The sequence below is a fragment of the Venturia canescens genome, chromosome 11, assembly GCF_019457755.1.
Source record: "Venturia canescens isolate UGA chromosome 11, ASM1945775v1, whole genome shotgun sequence".
Classification (NCBI taxonomy): domain Eukaryota; kingdom Metazoa; phylum Arthropoda; class Insecta; order Hymenoptera; family Ichneumonidae; genus Venturia; species Venturia canescens.
In genome coordinates, this window is record NC_057431.1 from 4,728,716 (window position 1) to 4,747,960 (window position 19,245).

At 38.1% G+C, this 19,245-nt stretch overlaps 4 protein-coding genes across 4 annotated transcripts; 1 reads left to right on the forward strand and 3 right to left on the reverse strand.

Annotated features, from left to right (window-relative positions):
- Nucleotides 1-7: 7 nt before the first annotated feature.
- Rpn8 (regulatory particle non-ATPase 8) lies at nt 8-1,974 on the reverse strand. The gene is made up of 5 exons (XM_043432187.1): nt 1,734-1,974; nt 1,482-1,574; nt 1,118-1,296; nt 776-979; nt 8-689 (listed from the first exon to the last, which is right to left on the reverse strand). The coding sequence occupies exons 1-5, from the start codon at nt 1,906-1,908 to the stop codon at nt 372-374; spliced, it is 969 nt and encodes a 322-aa protein (XP_043288122.1). The 5' UTR covers nt 1,909-1,974; the 3' UTR covers nt 8-371.
- Nucleotides 1,975-2,141: 167 nt separating this feature from the next.
- Nucleotides 2,142-4,648, reverse strand: LOC122418211 (gastrulation defective protein 1 homolog). Its single transcript, XM_043432315.1, has one exon. It carries the CDS (start codon nt 4,326-4,328, stop codon nt 2,217-2,219), a length of 2,112 nt encoding a protein of 703 aa, XP_043288250.1. The 5' UTR covers nt 4,329-4,648; the 3' UTR covers nt 2,142-2,216.
- A 2,080-nt stretch (nt 4,649-6,728) lies between these two features.
- LOC122418120 (putative ATP-dependent RNA helicase DHX57) lies at nt 6,729-12,712 on the reverse strand. The gene is made up of 11 exons (XM_043432172.1): nt 12,500-12,712; nt 12,037-12,199; nt 11,763-11,947; nt 11,190-11,644; nt 10,212-11,046; nt 9,488-9,977; nt 8,959-9,344; nt 8,760-8,881; nt 8,340-8,662; nt 7,618-8,232; nt 6,729-7,543 (listed from the first exon to the last, which is right to left on the reverse strand). Exons 1-11 carry the CDS (start codon nt 12,562-12,564, stop codon nt 7,400-7,402), a joined length of 3,783 nt encoding a protein of 1,260 aa, XP_043288107.1. The 5' UTR covers nt 12,565-12,712; the 3' UTR covers nt 6,729-7,399.
- Nucleotides 12,713-13,661: 949 nt separating this feature from the next.
- On the forward strand, nt 13,662-19,234 carry LOC122417979 (lipopolysaccharide-induced tumor necrosis factor-alpha factor homolog). Its single transcript, XM_043431936.1, has 4 exons — nt 13,662-14,191; nt 16,122-16,340; nt 17,265-17,499; nt 18,036-19,234. The coding sequence occupies exons 2-4, from the start codon at nt 16,163-16,165 to the stop codon at nt 18,136-18,138; spliced, it is 516 nt and encodes a 171-aa protein (XP_043287871.1). The 5' UTR covers nt 13,662-14,191; nt 16,122-16,162; the 3' UTR covers nt 18,139-19,234.
- Nucleotides 19,235-19,245: the final 11 nt, after the last annotated feature.

Sequence of the window (19,245 nt, forward strand, 5' to 3'; positions counted from 1 at the left end):
CTCGATATTCTAGTATTCCAGTTTTTGTTACTTACACAAAAGCATCGTTATTCTTTATTTTTCTCTTATAAAATACACTGCCTAAACGTTGTTGAAATTCTCATTTAATCCTTGTTTATTGTTATTAAAAAAATTTGTATACTGTAAATAAGGAGGGAAAAATTGTTCGCTGCAACTGCAGTTTTGCAACGTTATTAGAAGAGGAGCACGCGTCGGGAAAGAAAAAAATCTTCTTTGTACATTTCTCGACGGTTTTTCCTTCAGTATTAAGCGTTGATTGTTGGTGTGGCCGAACAAATTCAAATTAGATAAATTCTTACGTTTTATTCTTCCGCCCTTTACGCTGGCCCACGTTTCATTTTCCTTTCTTCTTATTTTATTTTCGGCTTGTCTTTCTCCTCCTTTTTATTGTTTTCCTCCTCTTTCTTCTCGTCCTTCTTCGTATCAGCTCCTTTCTTGTCCGTCTCCTTTTTTTCAGCGTCCCGATTCGTCAGTTTGTTGTTTATCAAATTGTGCAACGCTATTATCGACCTCACCAGTGCTGCGAGATACACTACGAGCATTTGGTCGTTCGTTTTTACGTACAAAGAATCTACAAATGTGTTTTGACTCATGTCGGGCAGGAGGTTGAAAATGTCTTGGAGCTGGTATACGATCTGATGATTTATCGGCAATTTCCCACTGCCGACCTGCGGATAGAAGTTTTTTTATTAAATAAATTAAGGAAATGCATTGAAATTCTTACTGTGAACTTTTCTTTTCATATCGTTTTTACCTGCAATAAGTAATTCTTTATTTCACGAATCTGCGCATGGAGGCCCTTCAAACCCAGCAACTGGTTCGTCACTCGCTGACTCAACGTTCCTACTGTCGTGTCTTTTATGTCTCTGAGTAAATGCTCCACTCCGACTTCCTCCGCTTCTTCCGCCCCAATTTCACTTGGGATGTGTTCAAATGTTTTTGACGTTGGGGATCCGTCCTGAATGGGAGAGAGCGCGTCGTGAGATGAAAACCAGGCATTGCGGCGCTATTTTTCTCGCTAACATGTAGCTACTAGCCGATAGTTGAATAATTTATTTTGACATTTTCATGACGAATGGAAGAAAAACAAACTCACGTCGTGAACCTCCTCGATGGCTTGATAAGCTTTGGTTGGAAGACCCAAATCTTTGGGTACAGCATCGATGATAACGAGAACGGAATTCGGACAGTATCGCCTTATTAATTCGTTGATCGCTACGTCGTTCTGCTGCAACTTGGGGCCAGTGTGATACCATCCAACAACTTTTTCACGGGCTAACAGAAATTAAAAGTGTAAATTCCATTTATTTTTTTTTCAACGAAAGAAACATTTTTTAATAACTCGAACAAAACAACTGAATTCTGTGAATTGCTATTTTTAAACTTTCCTTAATTTTATAAAAAATACTGCAGAGCTTGAAGGATCAACGATTTATCACTTTTTTTTTGTTGTTACTTACCATTAACTTTTTTGAACATTCCATACATGTTTTCGAGGTAATCATGGTCGAGGAACCACACGGATTTGTCGTTGTCATCCTCGTCGAAAGGAACTAGAACGACGGAATTGGAGGTTAAGAAACATTGAAAATCATCATGCAGGCAAATGGAGAAAAATGGAAAATTATTCAGCTAATTCACGAGCTTTACATTATTTAGCTCAATGGAGGATTTATTCGAAATTTTATTAGGAAATGAAATCGAGCCCTAACCTGCAAAACTGTTTGACACATCGAGAACTCCCTTGCCTCGCCAACAACCTAACAAAACACCAACAACGCGTTTTTGAAAGCCGATTTTTCCCATACGATTAAAATGATCGACGACGCTCAGTAGCACCAGAGGATGGACCACCACTTTCGTCGTGATTACTTCTTGACTCGGCATTTTTGATAAATTTACTACTCTTTCGCGCTGCTCGGCGTTTTCTAACAACGAACGGGTCGACGGCAGTGACACGGCACGGCACGACGACCACGGAATTTTTTTGTTCTACTGATGATGCTCTGCTGCTGCGCTGCGAATGCGCCGATTTAATGGCGGTGTTTTTAAAAATCTTCCATCGATCGTCGGATGCTGTGTGCACGAGTTTGAGGTTCAAAGAGCATAAAATGACAACATTCGGTGAATAATTTTTATTAAGTGTGGAATTTTCCATGTAACGAGTATCATTAACAATACAAATAGGAATAAATTCATGTTTTGCGCCTCTTTGTTTTGGGAGGGGAAGAATCTCGAGTGGTGGCGGGAGTGGAAGGAGTTTCGGTGGAAACGTTTGATTCGGAGGTGGATGTGGTAGAACCTCCAGCGCCGTCCTGGAAAATGGTTTTCGGCTGAGTTTTGCTGTAGGCTGGTGCGATCCAGTACGGATTTTCCTCAGCTTCTTTGGCGAATTTGAGAATAGCTTCGCGAGGATCTTGATCGTCTTCGATGCGCTTGCTTAGACCAAGATTTCTGATTACGTAGGAGCTGAGAGTGCCACCGGAGGAAGCGACGCGACCACCCTGACCCGAGGTTATAGGTAAATCGGGACGATGAGATTTGACCGGATCGAGTCGATCTTTTTCGAGTTGTTTTCTGACGGACTTGGGTCTATCTTGACGGAAAAGTGGCAAAGCATGAGGGGTTATTATCTGTTGGGTCGACATTATTTCTATGTGATTGTTTTTTCGGCGAGTTTTGGCAACGCATAATTTGGCGCCTCTCAAACTTATTCTGTTATCGTAATAAGCTTTGACGATTCCATTGCCACATCCGACGAAAATTTGGTTCAATTTCGGATGCCACAGGGTTTTTATTACGTGGGAATCGGTTACATCGATTCGATCGACGAGTTCGAAGGTTTTGACATTGAAAAACAATAATCCACCGCCAGCGTCGTCGCCGGTGTTAGGGGGAGCTCCTGACGATCCCGTTTTCTGGGGATCGCGTCGACGAAGAGATTGTCCAGTGACAATGAGCGAGTCGTCCGGACTGAAGACGCAATCGGTGGTGTCGTAACGCGAGAACAAATTTCTTGCTTCGAACAAAGGTTTCTTTAAAACTCTGCAATCCCACAGTTTGAGAGTATCGTCGCAACCTCGGGTCGCCAATTCGTTACCCATGTAGGAAAAACAAAGACTGGAAATGTCACTGCCGCTGTCATGAGCTCCCCGAAGCACTAGCGACGGATTAACAAAGTTTTTCCTATGATCCCACATCTGCAGAGAACCGTCGATGCAGCCGCAAGCTACTACAGTCCCATCCCGATTGTAGGAGCAAGCCGTGGGCACCGTTTTTGTACCGTTTTGAGCTCGACATTTTATTATATTGGCGTGTCCCCTGGGCCTGTAGAGGATCCACAATCTGCAGGTTCCATCCTCCGAACAAGTCATGTATTCTTCTTTGTTGAACGGATGCCAACATCCAGCTTTCAAAGCTGCTGTGTGACCTTTCGTTCGAGCCATGTCTGTTATATACTGATCCCCCTTGACAGTTTCGCACTTCTCAAAACCATCACGATCGAGTACTTTGGCTTGAGCCGCTCCAGATACCACTAGAATAGTGTCTCCCGTTGTCGAATACTGGAGACATTTTATAGGATGGTTCTCGCAGGGCTGCATCGTCCTGAAACTTCTCAGCGACGAATCCATACCTGCAAAATCCCAAAAAGAAACGTCATAATCGACCGAACCAGAGGCAAGTCGTGCTCCAGACGGATCTGATGCCACTGCGGTGATTGCTTTCCTGCCATGAACCATTGTCACTTGGTCGGTGCACGGAATTTTTATACTTTTTCTGCCAACCCTCTTTTTCCCCTCCTCGCTGTTCTCTCCTTCCGAATTGTCATCGCTGTTGCTATCTTCATCGCTACTACCCTCGTCGCTATCGCTGTCCACTGCCTTGCCTCTGGTTTTGTTCTCTTTGCAGTTTTCTGTAGCTGAAACTTCTTCAGAAGCAGCTTCTTTCTCTTCATTCTCGCTGTCTTCGGTCTGCTGCTTCTCTCTTGCATTTCTTGAACTGCTCAGGCTTTTGGTTATACTCTCAACCATTTCTCCGACGTCGAAGGATTGTGCTCGTTTACCAAACGATGTCATGCCCATTACCTTCTCGAGATTACGCGTTTCTTTGTCTTGCTCCTCTTCTTCTTTGGTCACATCTTTTATCAGTGTATTCATTTCCGACATGGATTTTTTACCAAACGTTCCAAAACCCGAAGGCGCCGTTGATGCTTCCACAACATTTTTGTCCCCTTTTTCCTGATCTTGTTGCTGTGTCGCACCGGACAACCGGATTTTTCCGAACGTTATTACTTTTTTCGTGTTCATCGTTATCGCACGTATAGTTGCACGACTGCGATACGAGTATAGCAACAATCTTTACAATCAACGGACTTTATAACCTCTCTTTTCACTGATCGCGTATTGTTTGTTTAGACAAATGACGATTTCTTTTACAGTTGCATTCCCGAGTCCTGAGTATTTATCAGGCATTATTTGTAGTCTACCAACTTTGTATCATGTCACAATGATTCATTTTTAAATATGCTCGATCAACAACTTAATTGAAACGTCGGCCAAAATATTGTGTACACAACACTTTTTTTTGCCGTGGGTTATTTTACACGTTAAATTCTACCGTGGGTTGCCGTGGGTTATTTGTTACGTGGGATCCGCAATCAAACATAACGAGAGTTTTGATTGGTTGCCGGATTTCTCAAAGTCAATAGCGATTGGTCCAAAACATCTGGACAAAATTAAATTTCACATAATATTTGAATGATAACAAAAATAATCTGACCATAAAAATTGTTTGTACATTTCTGTGAAATCATTTCTTGGTGCAATGGGGGCCAGATTTTGTCAGCATAAAAACTGGAACAATGAAAAAACACGAAATTTCTGAAAAGGTAAAAAATGAATGAGAATGTAGAAAATATGAGCTGATAGGACGTAGAAACTCCTATTTTTATTTTCTTTCATTTTACATTTCTTTGCATACAATAACATTCACGTTGAGCCGGTATCCCGCCGTCTCTCGATTATATAAATCTATGGCTGGAATATTTTTCTTTGTTATAAATATTAAATAATTCGTTGATTCGTATTTTCGTTCGTCGAATGTTTTCAATTACAAAAATATGACATTTTTAAACAACAATTATTGTTTAATTACTCACCGGTTGGTGAGTACATAAAAACCGGAAAACCGATAAAAAAAAAATGCATCGTCTCCGAGTGTTAAATTAACGTGAAAATCAGATAAATTTTTTTTTTTATTCTTGACAAATTTGGAAGAATTTTTAATTAATAAGACCATGTGCAATTTAGGCTAAGATTTGAGGAAATTAATATAGAATGGAAGACGCTTTATTTATTATATTCTTTAGAGGTGCTCGATTATTGTAAATTTCTATTGGGGCATTTCTAGTATTTATACAGTTAAAGGAATCCAACTCATCCTCACAAAATCGATTGAAAATGATCATTCCCTTACTGCAAATACGAGGAGTTAACTCCTTGCGAAGTTGCACACCCTCCGGAGTTCCTTTGTTCATTAAATTCTCTGCTGCATCCAATGTTCTTGACGTTGAAAATAATATGGTCGATTCTTCAAGTAATGTTGTTAAATGTAGTGTAAAATTCATTGGATCTGGGTTGTAATTCTCGGATAATCAGCGCATGATATCATCGTTAATTTCCTCGTGGCTTTGTCTCGCTGTTGATTCTATCCATCCACAAAGCCCTCCATCCGATGTGTCCAAATCTTGACACAATGACTCATTTTCAGAAACATTGTAGAAATAAATGTACTGTAAATTCCTCCATTTGTGAGGTAGAATTAGTTGTGTTTTCAGAAGATTTTGAATCCGTTGAACGGTCAAGAGTGATCTGTAACTCAGACCGCAGAAGCTCTTCTTCCGTACTCGTCATCATGAAAAAGCGTAATCAGATTCTCCTATCCAAATCAAGAATTTTTTTTTAATTAACGGAATCAATCTTAAAAGTTTTCTTTTAAAATAAAATATACAATTACAAAATTATGGAATAAAAATATTGTAAATGACTAAAAAAATTCGTTAAATAATTTAAAAAATGCATTTTATTAGAGATGACCGAAATATAAGTGTGGCAGAATAAATCAGGAAAATAATATAAATATTTTAAATATCCTTACGAAATGACGTTGAGTCCCAGCAGTAATGGCAATAATAACGTTGGACGTATATGGCGTGGGGAATAAAAGAATTCACAAAAATTCTGTGTCGCAGGCTCGTGAGATATGAGAAAAAAAACGAATATTATAATTTTTGTGCTAATATAAAATTTTAATATATATAAGCGAGATTTTAGTTTACGAATTATCGTAGAGACTATGCTCAATTTCTTGGAGTTCATAATATTGAAACTTGAATTAGAACGAATGAAAAAAATTATCTTCAATACCACGAAAACTTTGAAAAACAGACGACAATAAACACTTTTGAACTTGAATCCTAGCAGAGAGCAGAGACGAAGGTCAAATGTGTGATTGGCTATTCAGACGTTCCGAGGCACCTCCCGAAACGAGTGCGATTGGTCGAACGTTTCGGGAACTCGGTTTCCATTACCAACCACATAAAAAGTCCATGGCTGATATCATCAGGAACTTACATTATTTTGGAAATATCATCAAAAATTTATTTTGTGTGGGAAATTTAAGCAGGTAATAACTTGGAATCAGTCAAATCCGTAAAAATATATTTAATCTCTGCTTTTTTAAGGCATAGCCAACATGATTTAACTTGTTATTTTTTACACATATATAATTACGTATTAATAATCAAAAATGAGATTTTTCGTTGCACGGTGAACGGTAAATCGTGATAATAAGCTCAGGGAATTTTTGTCCCTGATCTTTTATTTACATTAACACGTAGAATTGAACTATTAGAATTATTCAATGATCTTCAACACGGATATGAATTGAGGCAGTCTTCGATTTGATTAAAGGCCAATCGATACTTCAACGAGTGTCAAAATTGTTTGGTATCGATGCATTTCAGTGTAAAGGAAATGGCAGATTTTAATTTTTGTCGGAGATGCTCAACATCATGAGAAAAGTGAATTAATTTTGTTTCCCTAGATAATGAAATTCTGTTTTCCCAAGAATCATCACAGCTGAATTTTCATAGAAACATGGAAAAGTCGATGTTATTCTCCCTTCATGCGAGAATAAACTTTTGAAATTTTTCATTTCCCGAAATATTCAGCTTCTCCGAGAAAGGTTGATAAAAGTAAAGGATTTTTTATCAACGCTAACTCAAATAGTTTCAAAATTTCTAAGTACATTCAATCTCTTTAGGCAATGTTTAAATTTGTGAAAAAATCGTTTCACTCTATTAGATTTGGCATTGTTTTCAATCCCTTTCCAAGACTCCGACGATCGTCCTTATAATTCTTTTACCGTTTTGATGATTTAGCAAATTCAACAACGGATCCTGCATTTTCTCTTCCAATATTTTTACCAGCTCGATTCGCATGTACTGCAATAATTGTGCAACCTGGAGATAATGATAATCCTTGAATTGAATTTAAAATTGAATGGTTTTATGAGATTGAATGAAAAAGCACTTACAGTGTGAGATTCAACGGCAAAGACGATCCATCCATCGGCCAGGGAGAGAACAAAAACGCCGTTGTGTTGCTCGACGTCGAGGCCATAACCGGAAAAGAGAACAAGCGGCAGAATGGGCACGGCAGAAATTTCTCTGATGAAAATTTTGCTAGTTTTCACTTTTTCTTGATACACAAGAAAAGGGCTTGGAAAATGTCGAACAGTGAAATTGACCGACGAAGGATGAATGTTGACGAAACCGTCTTGCTTCGTTTTGAACTTTAATTCTTCAGCTTTTGGCTGCCGTGGAATAGCGCCGACCGATTGAACCGAAAAGGATTTTTCAGGGGTGAAAATTTTCACCACGTTCGGATACAACGCCGCGCACAGCAATCCTTGCAACAATTTGTAATTGTTGTTGTTCGCGTTCAATTCTTGACCGGTTATCTCGAAAACTCGGTCATTTCCGTTCTCCCGACGCGGCATATTCACAGAAACGAAACCAATCGAAACTAGAAGCTCTAATAATTGGTGTTTTATGTCCGCCAACGTGTGGAGTGTTCGAGTTGACAGATAATTCTCATTCGCGAACACTTGACCCGCGTACGTACTCCGTGAACAAAGCTCCATCCATTTCTGAAAAAAAATTTATGAAATTAACGTTTTAAAAATTAACTGAGAATTATTTTTTCGAAATATTTTCTTATTATTCCAAGTTCTACGTTGCATGATTATAAAAACACCTTATAAGCTCTGAGAATGGTAAGTTGATCGGAATGAGCCGTCATAAATTCTTTTCTTTTGGCGTCGACTTCGTGGCGCTTGTCAAACGGAGAGACGAAAGGACTTTTGTGCGAAAGACAAGCGGCAATGGTGAGGGCTGAATCGACGCAACAGAAAATAGCACCGTAGAGTATCAGCTTGCCGATTCGAACGTCAACGGGCAACGCTCCCAAATGGTGACCCAATGGCGTCAATAAATAATCGGAATCGAATGCACCAACGTCTTGGAGACGTTTCAATGCGTCCGAAATACTTTGAGGGGGCGGTGGTTCCAAAACTCGATCTGAAAAGCAGGAAAACGTTTACGACCAGAAAGAAGAAAATTTTGATCCCATTTTCTCTAGAATATTTCAACTTTATCGAGCTAAATGACAAATCACCTAAAACGGCATAAAGATCGGCTTTTTTCTTGGAATTCATTATTTGAATTCGTAGCAGCAACGGCTCGAGTGGAATCCTCAGAATTTCTGGTATTGGCTGAGCCAGAAAATGGTGATTGAACCTAAAAAAAGAGAAGAAATTCAATTAGTGAGCAAATGACATTTAAAAATGAAGAATTTTACAATAAATCATTTGAACCTGTGCGAGGTATAAAGATGAATCGAAACTCCTGGCATCACCCGTCCAGCTCGTCCTTTTCGTTGCATAGCATTCGCCCTGGAGACCCAACAAGTTTCCAGACTCGCCATATTTTGATTCGAATTGAATCGCGTTTCCTTCATTTTTCCCGTATCAACGACGAACACGCAGTCGTCAATTGTTACCGACGTTTCTGCAATATTCGTGCTCAACACTATTTTACGAACACCTTCTTTCGGCTTTCGAAAAACGAGATTCTGCTCTTCGCTCGATAAACTCGAGTGCAATGGAATTATCATATATTTTTCAGTCTTCGATGACAACGTTTTGTTCGCATTCAAACTGTCACGAAGCGACGTTATTTCTGCTAAACCAGGCAGAAACACCTGAAATTTATGGAAACATTTCAATGCCACTTATGAGAATAATTTACTCAAATTTTTAAGCATTCTTATCATGAATTTCGATAATTTTACAAAAAATTTTTTGAATATTGAAGGAAAGAAAGAAAAAATATTTAAAAAATTACCAAAATCGATCCATCTCGCGGATACTCGTGTTCACCATTGACGATCCACTCCAAAACATGTTCGATGAGTTCGTTGTTAATTTTTTCATGATCCATGAGATACAAATTCTTATGAGTTTGTCCAGAAAACTGATCGTAACGTCCAATTATTTGCGCAAGAGTCAAATTTTCATCGAGGATAGTATTTTTTGGTTGACAATTTGAAAACCCTTCAGTGTCCGCGGATTCGAGTTCGATTTCGAGTTTTTCCCAATCGCCTTTGATCTTCCTCGCGTATCGAGAATTCTCCTCGAGCACGTAATTCGTTCGCTCCAGTATTTCTTCGAGAAATATTTGCTCCACTGGAAAAGTTCGACCTGGAATATCGATTATCGGAGCATTTCCGAAATAGGCCGAAAAACTCTCCGCCTTCAATGTCGCACTCATCAAAACGATCTTTAAATCTGGACGCTTTGGAATCAATTCTCGAAGCAGCATCAACAAAAAGTCACTGGAACATTTTTTTGGAAAATCAACGAAATTTCATTCCATTCTTGCTTCATTATAAACGACAATGAATTTGAGAAAATAATTAATAAAAAAATGGTAAAATTAATAGAAGATTGATGAAATGCAGAACTTTTCGAAGTCTAGAGGGAAGTTTGGAATAATAATAAAAAAATCATTTGACAGGAAATTTGAGAAAGGAGCGAAATATCCGAATAACAATTACATTTTCGTTTACCTCTCGGCGCTACGTTCGTGCACTTCATCGACGACGACGTGAGTGATAGATTTGAGGAAAGGATCACTAGAGAATCGTTGAAGCAAAATTCCAGTAGTGCAGAAAGTTAATCTCGTAGAATTGGAAATTTTGCTTTCGAGTCGAATTTGATAGCCGACCGAATTGCCTATTCTTTCGTCTCGTTCATTGGAGACTCTTTCGGCAACGCCGATGGCACTGATCCGCCGTGGTTGAGTGCAGATTATTTCAGCGTGTTCTTTGTTACTTTTAGTCCGATTGAGGAGCCAATTGTCGAGTAGAAATTGAGGAATTTGTGTGCTTTTTCCACATCCGGTTTCGCCGGAAATAATGACGACTTGATTGTTCTCGACAATATCCAATATTTCGCTCATCATTTTCCAGGCCGGAAGCTCACGACGAATTTCTTTCATTCGACGGTACGAAGGCATTTTTTGCTTCGCGAAAAATTTGTCCTGTATCTTATCGTCCTCTTTCACGATTTCTTCCCAGTTGATTTTTTCGCGGTTTCCACGCCTCGTCGATCCCAAAATATTGTGCGACGACCTGCGCGCTTCCGTAAGCAATGAATTTTCCACGGGAAACAACGGCTCGTTTTCGTCCGGGAAATTAGGCATTTTTCCCTGCAAACTCGACAACATTCTTTCCTCGTTTTCCAACAAGGAGCATATCGAAAATATCGAAGGAGTTCCAGTTTCCGACAATTCCAATGCTTCCTCGTACAAAATTTGAACTATTTGCAAATTTCGCAAATTTGGCATCGACATCTCGTTCTTGTAGAAATATAAGTAGGGCGGCTCGTAAGGATACTTGCAATCTAAATGGGGAAGAAAAGAAAACATTAAAATGAGCTGATTTCTTTTTTTGTAGAAACCAAATTGGACAATCGAGTACGATTATGACTCGTAGAAATGGAAAATTTATTCTGAACATAAGAGATTTTGCAAAACGAAAAAATACCTTCGGGAAACCGGATTTCAAGTGTGTAAAAAAAGTCTTGCGGAGGTCCCAGGTTTTCTGAGTTTTTGTTCCATTCTTCAGGAGCTATATGAAGAAATTTACATTTCTGGGCAAATCGACATTTGCCATTTTGGAACAGTCGACAAACATTTTTGGGGTTGTGAATTTTTTTTTTTTCCACAATTTTTTCCCTTCTCGTTTCCGACAAGAAAGGCAATTTCAACTTCACGTGCCAGATTTGATTTTTTATCGTTTCGGTAAAACTTTCACCATAGATCGATTCCATAGCTGATTTCTCGTCATCCCGACGCTCCAGTAAATCTTGCATATCGAAATTTTCAGTGTTTTCTCCACTTTTTTCGATTCCGTAATATTTTTCAAATAATATTTCCAGGGCTTTGCCCACGTGACCCTCTGCACGCATTAGAGCTTCGCTACAATGGGTAGAATAGAAACTGGAAAACGGAAGGTTTTTTTCTTAATTAACAATAAATTCAGTGGATATTTTGCCTTATTCAAAAAACTACAAATTCTGAAAAAATATACTCAATATTAATTTTTTAGTCATTTTACCTGTAACTTTCGAGTTTTGATGTGGCAAAATGTTTGGTCAATTGTTCATGAGATTTCGGAGTAGTATCTTTGGAGGAGTAATCGACAACGCCTTTGATCACTAAATCGCCTCTTTCGAGCCAATATTGTCGTCCCAAATTAGATTTTTTGTTTTGATATTCGGAAGCATCCATAAGCTTGAAATCCTAGAAAAGATTTCATATCAGTCAATTGGTAATATAAATTTGATATCTAGAGATATAAAAAGTCTAAAAAATATAAATATCAATATTACCGGTCCGTAAACATGCTTTAGTGTCTCGTGAAGTTGTTTCGTTGACTCTTCTGTTATCCTTAAAGTCTGCAGTTCAACTTTAAGATTGGCATGTTTGGGTACTGGTTCAACCTTGAGATTCTGACCTTTCGTAGATTTTGTGACGGCCGTCTTTGGCGATGCACTAAACATTTATTTATATAATTGAAAATTATTAAAATTAATCTTGTCCAAATCACTCGCATTCAATTGATACAAAAACTGATGTCAAGTGCAGCAATTCATGTTCAATTATTTCTGCTGAATAAATCTTGTTTTCATGATTTTCGAAGTAAGACAACTTGAAAAATAATTAATAATGAATAATAAGTTTGATTTATTAAGAGTTTTTGAAATATACAAAATATTATGATAACCTAAAATAGAGAACGGTTCAAAAAAAGTGAGGTTAGACATAATGTTTCAATAAATTTATAAAACTCACGAGCTTTTTCCAGGCTTGACTTCCACTGCATAATCTTCCATTAACTGAGTACTGTAGTGATCCATTTTTAATAAGAAAAAAATCAAGCTTCATTACAGAACAACAATATATCACAGATTTTTGCAATATTATTTTTAGCCATTTGAAGGTTGAAGGGTAAAAAATTTGGTTCCACAATCTCGCCACTACGTGGCTGAAACCTCGTTCGAGTTTCTCAGTTTCTCGTCAACCGTTTCATGCACGTTATTTGAATTATAATTTAAATACATATATTTTTCTGCATTTGTAATAGTCTGTAATATATTTTCTGCAAATATATTTTATTCTGCATTGGTTTGATGTATTTTTTTTCTTTACAGAGATTGAAATTTATTAGAAGAAAGTATATCAAATGAAAAAAATATGATAAAATTCCTTCAAAGGGTCTGAATTATTTTGCTGAACGAAATCAAATTATAATGGTAAACAATGAAGAAAGAATAAACGAAAAAAATTATGATTATGACGTAATTATTTTAAAATCATTCGAATCTATAAATGACCATGTTTCGACTTAGGCTTTCGAGATAAACATGCATAAAACAAAATGGCGCTGTTCCATCTTCGTCTTCTAAAATTTCTTCATACCCAAAAAAACAAGTTCTGTAACAAATTGGCCACAATTAACTACTACCCCGTGCCAACTCCACCAAATCGAAAAATTCGATTGTAAAAACAACATTAAAATCAACAACTACTCCAATAATAACTATTGGAAGTCCGTTCTGCTACCAGACATTTGCACCGGTACATATATAAACCGAGACGACTGTAATGAGAAAATGAACAATTAAAAAAATATATACCCCTTAAAACTTTGCTACCACAAAGCATTTTTGACACACATGAAATTTCTTTTTTCCTACTAAAAAGTATGAGGCTCCTCCTATACAAACAATGGGCTGATTTGTAGTACATAAAAGTAAACAAACGTGGTGGTCGAGAGATTGGTTCTTCAAGAACGCCATTCGCCCCAGTCAGAGCATAAATCGCGTAAGAAAAACAAACACACATATATATGTATGGATAAACACGTATAATTTTCGTCGCAAGCCGCGAATGAGCATGAGCACGACAGCGCCATAGCAAAGCATCGGTTTCGGGATTTCGGGCTTCGGTGCCTTCGGTCGTCGCGTCAGTCCCACACGTGGTGTCGTTGAGAGCGGACGTAAGAAGCGCCGCGTCCCCGAAAGCTAGCGTCTTCGTTTCGGAAAAGATCTTAAAAAAGTTTCAAGACCTAAAAAACCTTCAAAGGTCCCTAAAGCCTGTAGAGAATCGTATTTTAATCTTTATTTCTACAAAGAAATAAAAAACATATGCAAAAGTGAACAAAAGTTCGGGAAGTGGCCGCGCACTGCTTTCACTCAAGACGAGTGTGTGTTTACCCCCCCAGTACGTGAAAGTGTGATGCAGAAATAAATACAGTAAAAGGAGGAAGAGAGAGAGAGAGAAAGAAAGAAAATAAAATAAGCGGAAAAAACTAGAGAATTCTTCGCAGAAATTCTTTTCTTGTCCGTTAACAAAAAATTTTTTTTTCCTTGTGAAAATTCGTTTCGACAGCTTCTCCTTTCACCCGGGCTCAAGTGTCGCGTGTTGTTTTTATTTCACATCCGAGGAACTTTTTACTTCCGGGACATTTCGACGAACCCTAAGGTATGTTTGGAATCCTAACCTACTTACGGGATTTTCTGTTCTGCAAGGATATTATCGACCGTTAGAGGTCACATGACACACGCAGCACACACATAGATATAAAGTGATTCATGCGTATGAATATATGCAATATCGGGTACATAAAAAATCGGAAATAATCTTGAAAATTCAAATATTTCGAATGACCGAAGAATTTTTGAAATACGCACAAAACTTCAATGATTCAACGATCCTGAGCATTTGTATGTGCCTCAAATAATGCTGATATTTATTCCCATAAAAATAATCTCGACGTGACAAAAATTCTGACGTTCAAAATAGCTTGAAAGTCCTTAAAAACAATCGAATAATTCGAAATAATGGTAATAAGTCCAAAATTTTCGGGTAATTCCAATAACAGCATAATAAAATCGCAAGATCAACAGAATTTGGAATTGATTCCATTAGAATGACTTTTTGTTATCCGACTTTGAATCACAACGCAATTTTGAAGCGACGGACGAAGTGCAGGTGAATCAGTAAAAAAGGATAAAACGCTCGTCGTTGATTCGCGATGAAGAATTCGCGAGGTTCGTTGACTCGTGCGAAACTTATTAATTAACCTTCGTCATCATTTTTTCCGTTTTTTTTTTTTCCCCCAGTAGTGAATACAGGTAACGAATATTTCGAGAGTTGTGAACTGCGAGGAAATCGTTTTGTTTTCGACTCTCCAATTTTCTTAGTATTTATCGTAACTTCCAAGTATTTCCAGTAATTTGAGCTCTCGCTACAAACATACGAGAACGGAATAAAAATATAATGAAATTAATCGAAGCAATGTCACGAGCAGGATAAACGAGTGTCACATTTCGCGATTGTTGGACGTCCTGGAAACGAATTAAAGAAAAATATCGGGTGCGGTGTCGCGGATTTTATTTCTCCACGATTTCGCGATCGCCTCAAATTGCATAACGTCCTGTCAGCTTTCTATTCCCAAGTGCGAGTCGCGTGCACACACGGAGACACACGTTGAGCATGCCTTGAAAGAAAAACGTGTATTTACGCACATACTCGTGACGTAATGTGCTCGCAGGGTCTTTGAAACGAGCAGAGAAAAAACGTTTCGATTTTTTGCGAGTTTCAAACGAAAATTGATCCTTATCGCCATGGTTTTCCTGCGGAAAGCCCAACGCCTCGAATTCGAGTCCAAGGTCACTTTGGGACCTTGAAAAACTCAGATTAATTCCTCGAACTCGTAAAACTCGATAAATAAACACCAAATAAAGCGAACTCGAACTTTCGGCCAACGTGCTCTCTCGCCACCGCGTCGCGTGCTTCACCAAATCTAACGTAAAAAATGAATCGAAAGACTTTTATCGCTGGAATTGAGGAAAATCACATTCCGTCGAATCTTAAATATCCTCTCGACTCGGATTCTACGCCTTTTTCAATATTTTCTCCTCCTCATTCACATTTGATGAATTTTTCTCCCAAAACTCCTCCGATTCAATGACATTTTTTTTCTCTCTCACTCTTTTCACTGAAAACAACAAAACCGTCTGAATTATGCTCCACGAAGAAGCTCCTCCCTCCCTCGTGGAATTTCTCTCACAGCCGAAGCGTCGACGATTATTTCAGCTTCGATCCCCGTTGAATTAACCTTGACACTTTCTTATCGCATGTCGAACGGTCACATCTGAGATAGTCCATTGCCCAGAGTGCGATAAACAACAGAAAAGCCTTTCGTCATTCTTGCAAATTTATACGAAATAATCGAGAGAATGGTACGAAAAAAAGGATCGAAGGTAACGAGAAAAAATCTTGACGGATTCTCGCACCGTTTTGTCTTCGTTTAAATAAAAAATCGACGTTTTTTGTAACAATCGCGGATAATTATTGAAAGATTTATTGCCGAACGTAAAGATTAATGAGAATTTTAATGATTTCCCAGGGAAATTTTGCGGCCTGGAAAACCGCGGACGACACCGAAACATGGAGAAAAGTGCAGCAGGCATGGACGCTGGGGCGAGTGGACCACCGATTGCGTCCGCACCGCCTCCCCCCTCGGCCCCGCCCTCTTACGAGGAAGCCGTTGGTTCGATAGGCATGATTAATCCACACAGAAATTTGGCTCCATATCCAACGGGCCAGCCTGGAATGCCGACACCTTGTGAGTTCGAGAGCGCAATTTTGAGTTGCCAGAAGCTCCATTTTTCTCACAAGATTCTCGCTCTTGTCGGAGAATCGATTCGATTTAATTTCTTTGCTTTTGAGAAAGTCTCGACAATTGCGACGATTCTCGATAACTCAACTGCGTTTCTTATCGACTTGAGAACAAAGCGATCGCTCGCCGTTGATCTCGCTATTAACAGGGTCGTCGGTCATGTTCTAGTTCGAACTATAGAAAAAAAATTATGAAAAAACTCCTGGCCTGGCTGATAAGGCGAGAAATCGTAAAATAGTTCAACGATGCGAGGAAAAATTGGCGAGATTATTCGAGAGTTTCGCTAAAAGCGATACATTTTTGTATTTATTGAAAAAAAATGTTACTTTCGTTGACAAATGATTCATTTCGCTTGAATGAGCAGTGTCGTAAACATAAATTCGGATAAAAGGCTTTAAATTAAGAATATTTGACCCCATAAAAATTCAGGCTGAACATGCCAGCAAAGATATGAGAAAATTTTATTATTTATTCTCGATAGTTGTCTGAGTCTGACGCAATTAAGATTCAGGGTCAAGAATTTCTAACCTGTATTCGTGCGTCATCGGTGGTAGACGAAACAAAAAAACTACAAATATGTTTCTTTATTTGTCCGACACTAATGTTTTTTTTTTTTTTTTTTTTTTTTTTTTTATTATTTTTCGAGCTATTTTAGAGACCATTGAAAGAGAAATTAGGACGAAAAAATGTTTTCGAAATTATGCAGTTCACGATTTTAGAATCGAATCGAAAAATATAGCAAAGATTTTCTCCTAAGCTTTTTATTCTATTCGAATCGATCGTGAAATCATTGAAACAACACTACTAAAATCATCCTCGTTTATCGACCCCTCGATTAATCGGTGCTTGATTTTTTTCCCCAAAAAACAGATGCACCAGCAGGGATCGTGCCACCTTCGATGTCCGATGCACCGTCAGATACGTACGCGGTGCAAGCACCAACGAGAACGGAAATTCGAGTCGTACGTCAACCGGTGCCATACGCCCTCGGGCCAAATCCTGTGAAAATGCAGTGCCCAACTTGCATGGCGAACGTCAAAACGTCCACCGTTTCACAGAGGCAGCCGAGTGCCCATATTTGTTGCATCATACTCTGCGTACTTGGGTGAGTAATCCATTTTGTAAAATCGATTAAAATTTTTTTATTTTTCGTAGTATTATTCATTGGATTTTCATTTTCTCGCAGCAATTTAACAAAATTTTTCTCCGGATACAGACATTTTTGGCTCAAATTACTGATTTTTTCTGTTTATTAAAAAAATTATGTTTTTCTCGTCATACTTGGTGGCTTTTTGAAAAACAATGTTTTCGAAGATATTTATAATCCAATCCCATCGATTTGAATTCGTTATCCAGAAGCTGCGAGTGAAAATTGCAGGGAATCGAGATGAATGACAATTGGTTCGCACTCACCTGGGATTTCGACGAAATCAGTTGATTCCCAGGTGATGAGAGGGTCCAAAAAGTTTTAGCATTCCAGAGAATGCGAAATTTGCTCTCCGATCAGGTGACAAATGTTATTCATTTGATTTCAGCGCACAAAACGATTTTTTCCAGCTGGGATTGGAAAGGTCTTACTAACGACGATGAAACAAATGTCTCAATGAGATTTAGGGACAAAAGAAATATTTGTATTTGCAGATGTTGTCTGTGCTCTTGTTTGCCGTACTGCATGAGCGCGTTCTTGACGGTGCATCACTATTGTCCGAGCTGCTCAGTCTACATTGGTACGTGGAAGGGTTGATGGGTTTAAGTTTCCATTCCTCCCCTCGTTCCCTCTTGCCCAAGTTTTTTCCAAGGGTTTCTTTAGGTCTCGGAAGCTAAAAATTCGGGCGATTCGTCCAAGTTTGCATTTAACTGAATATCTGACAAGAGAAGCTCCGTAGAGTTTCCAATTCTTCCGAAAAATCTCGTTTTCCATGAGCTTTGAGTACAGAACGAGACGTTAGTAAATTCGAGCTCCTGGCTCCACGTTTTTTTTTCTTATACTTTCCCATTTATTTTCATACGATTTTACATTATTTTACGATCGAGTTAGGCCGATCCTCTCGTCATTGATGATTCCATCAAGTGCACAAAGAGTCAGTGATTATTGAAAAACTTAACGAATCATCGGGAAGTAAGAATAAATCTAAAAATTTCAGAAATCCTTAAGATTCTTTGATTCGGCTCGTGCTTTAAGCAAAGGAACTATCTCCATTTTCCTTCTCGTTATTCCGTCTTCGCATTTCTATCCATTACGTTAATGGATCGACAAATATTAGTCTTCGTACGATGTGTAGATTTTTTCAAAGTCTGTATAATAATAATACGATAATAATTATAATAATAAGATAAATAAACAACAAAAACAATATATGTTATATATTAAATAAAAACGCTACAAATATATATATATACACACACATATATATATTTTTAATAAAAAAAATGCATTCTTTCATTCCCTCTGTGTCTATAAAACAAAACAAAAAAAAAAACGAATAAGCGTCAAAAATGTGTGCGAAAAAATGCAACATTTTTTGATGAAATTTAAAAATAAATAGTTCATATTTTTTGAATGCGTTGAGATACAGAATTCGAAGAGATCGCGATCGAATGAAAAAATAAAAAATACGTCAACTTGCAGTATTCTCTGAACTCCTGTAATTATTTAATTATTAATTAAATGAATTTGGAAAGGTATCGAAAACAGCTGAAAAACACTGTCGCTCCTGTAAAGACTGTGGCAGCGACTCGTTACGCACAAATGTAATTGCTCTGTGAGTCGCCGCCGCGACTCTGGATGTACACAAAACGTATGTATTAAAAATGGAGGATAAAAGCTTATGGAATAATGAGATCGACTAAA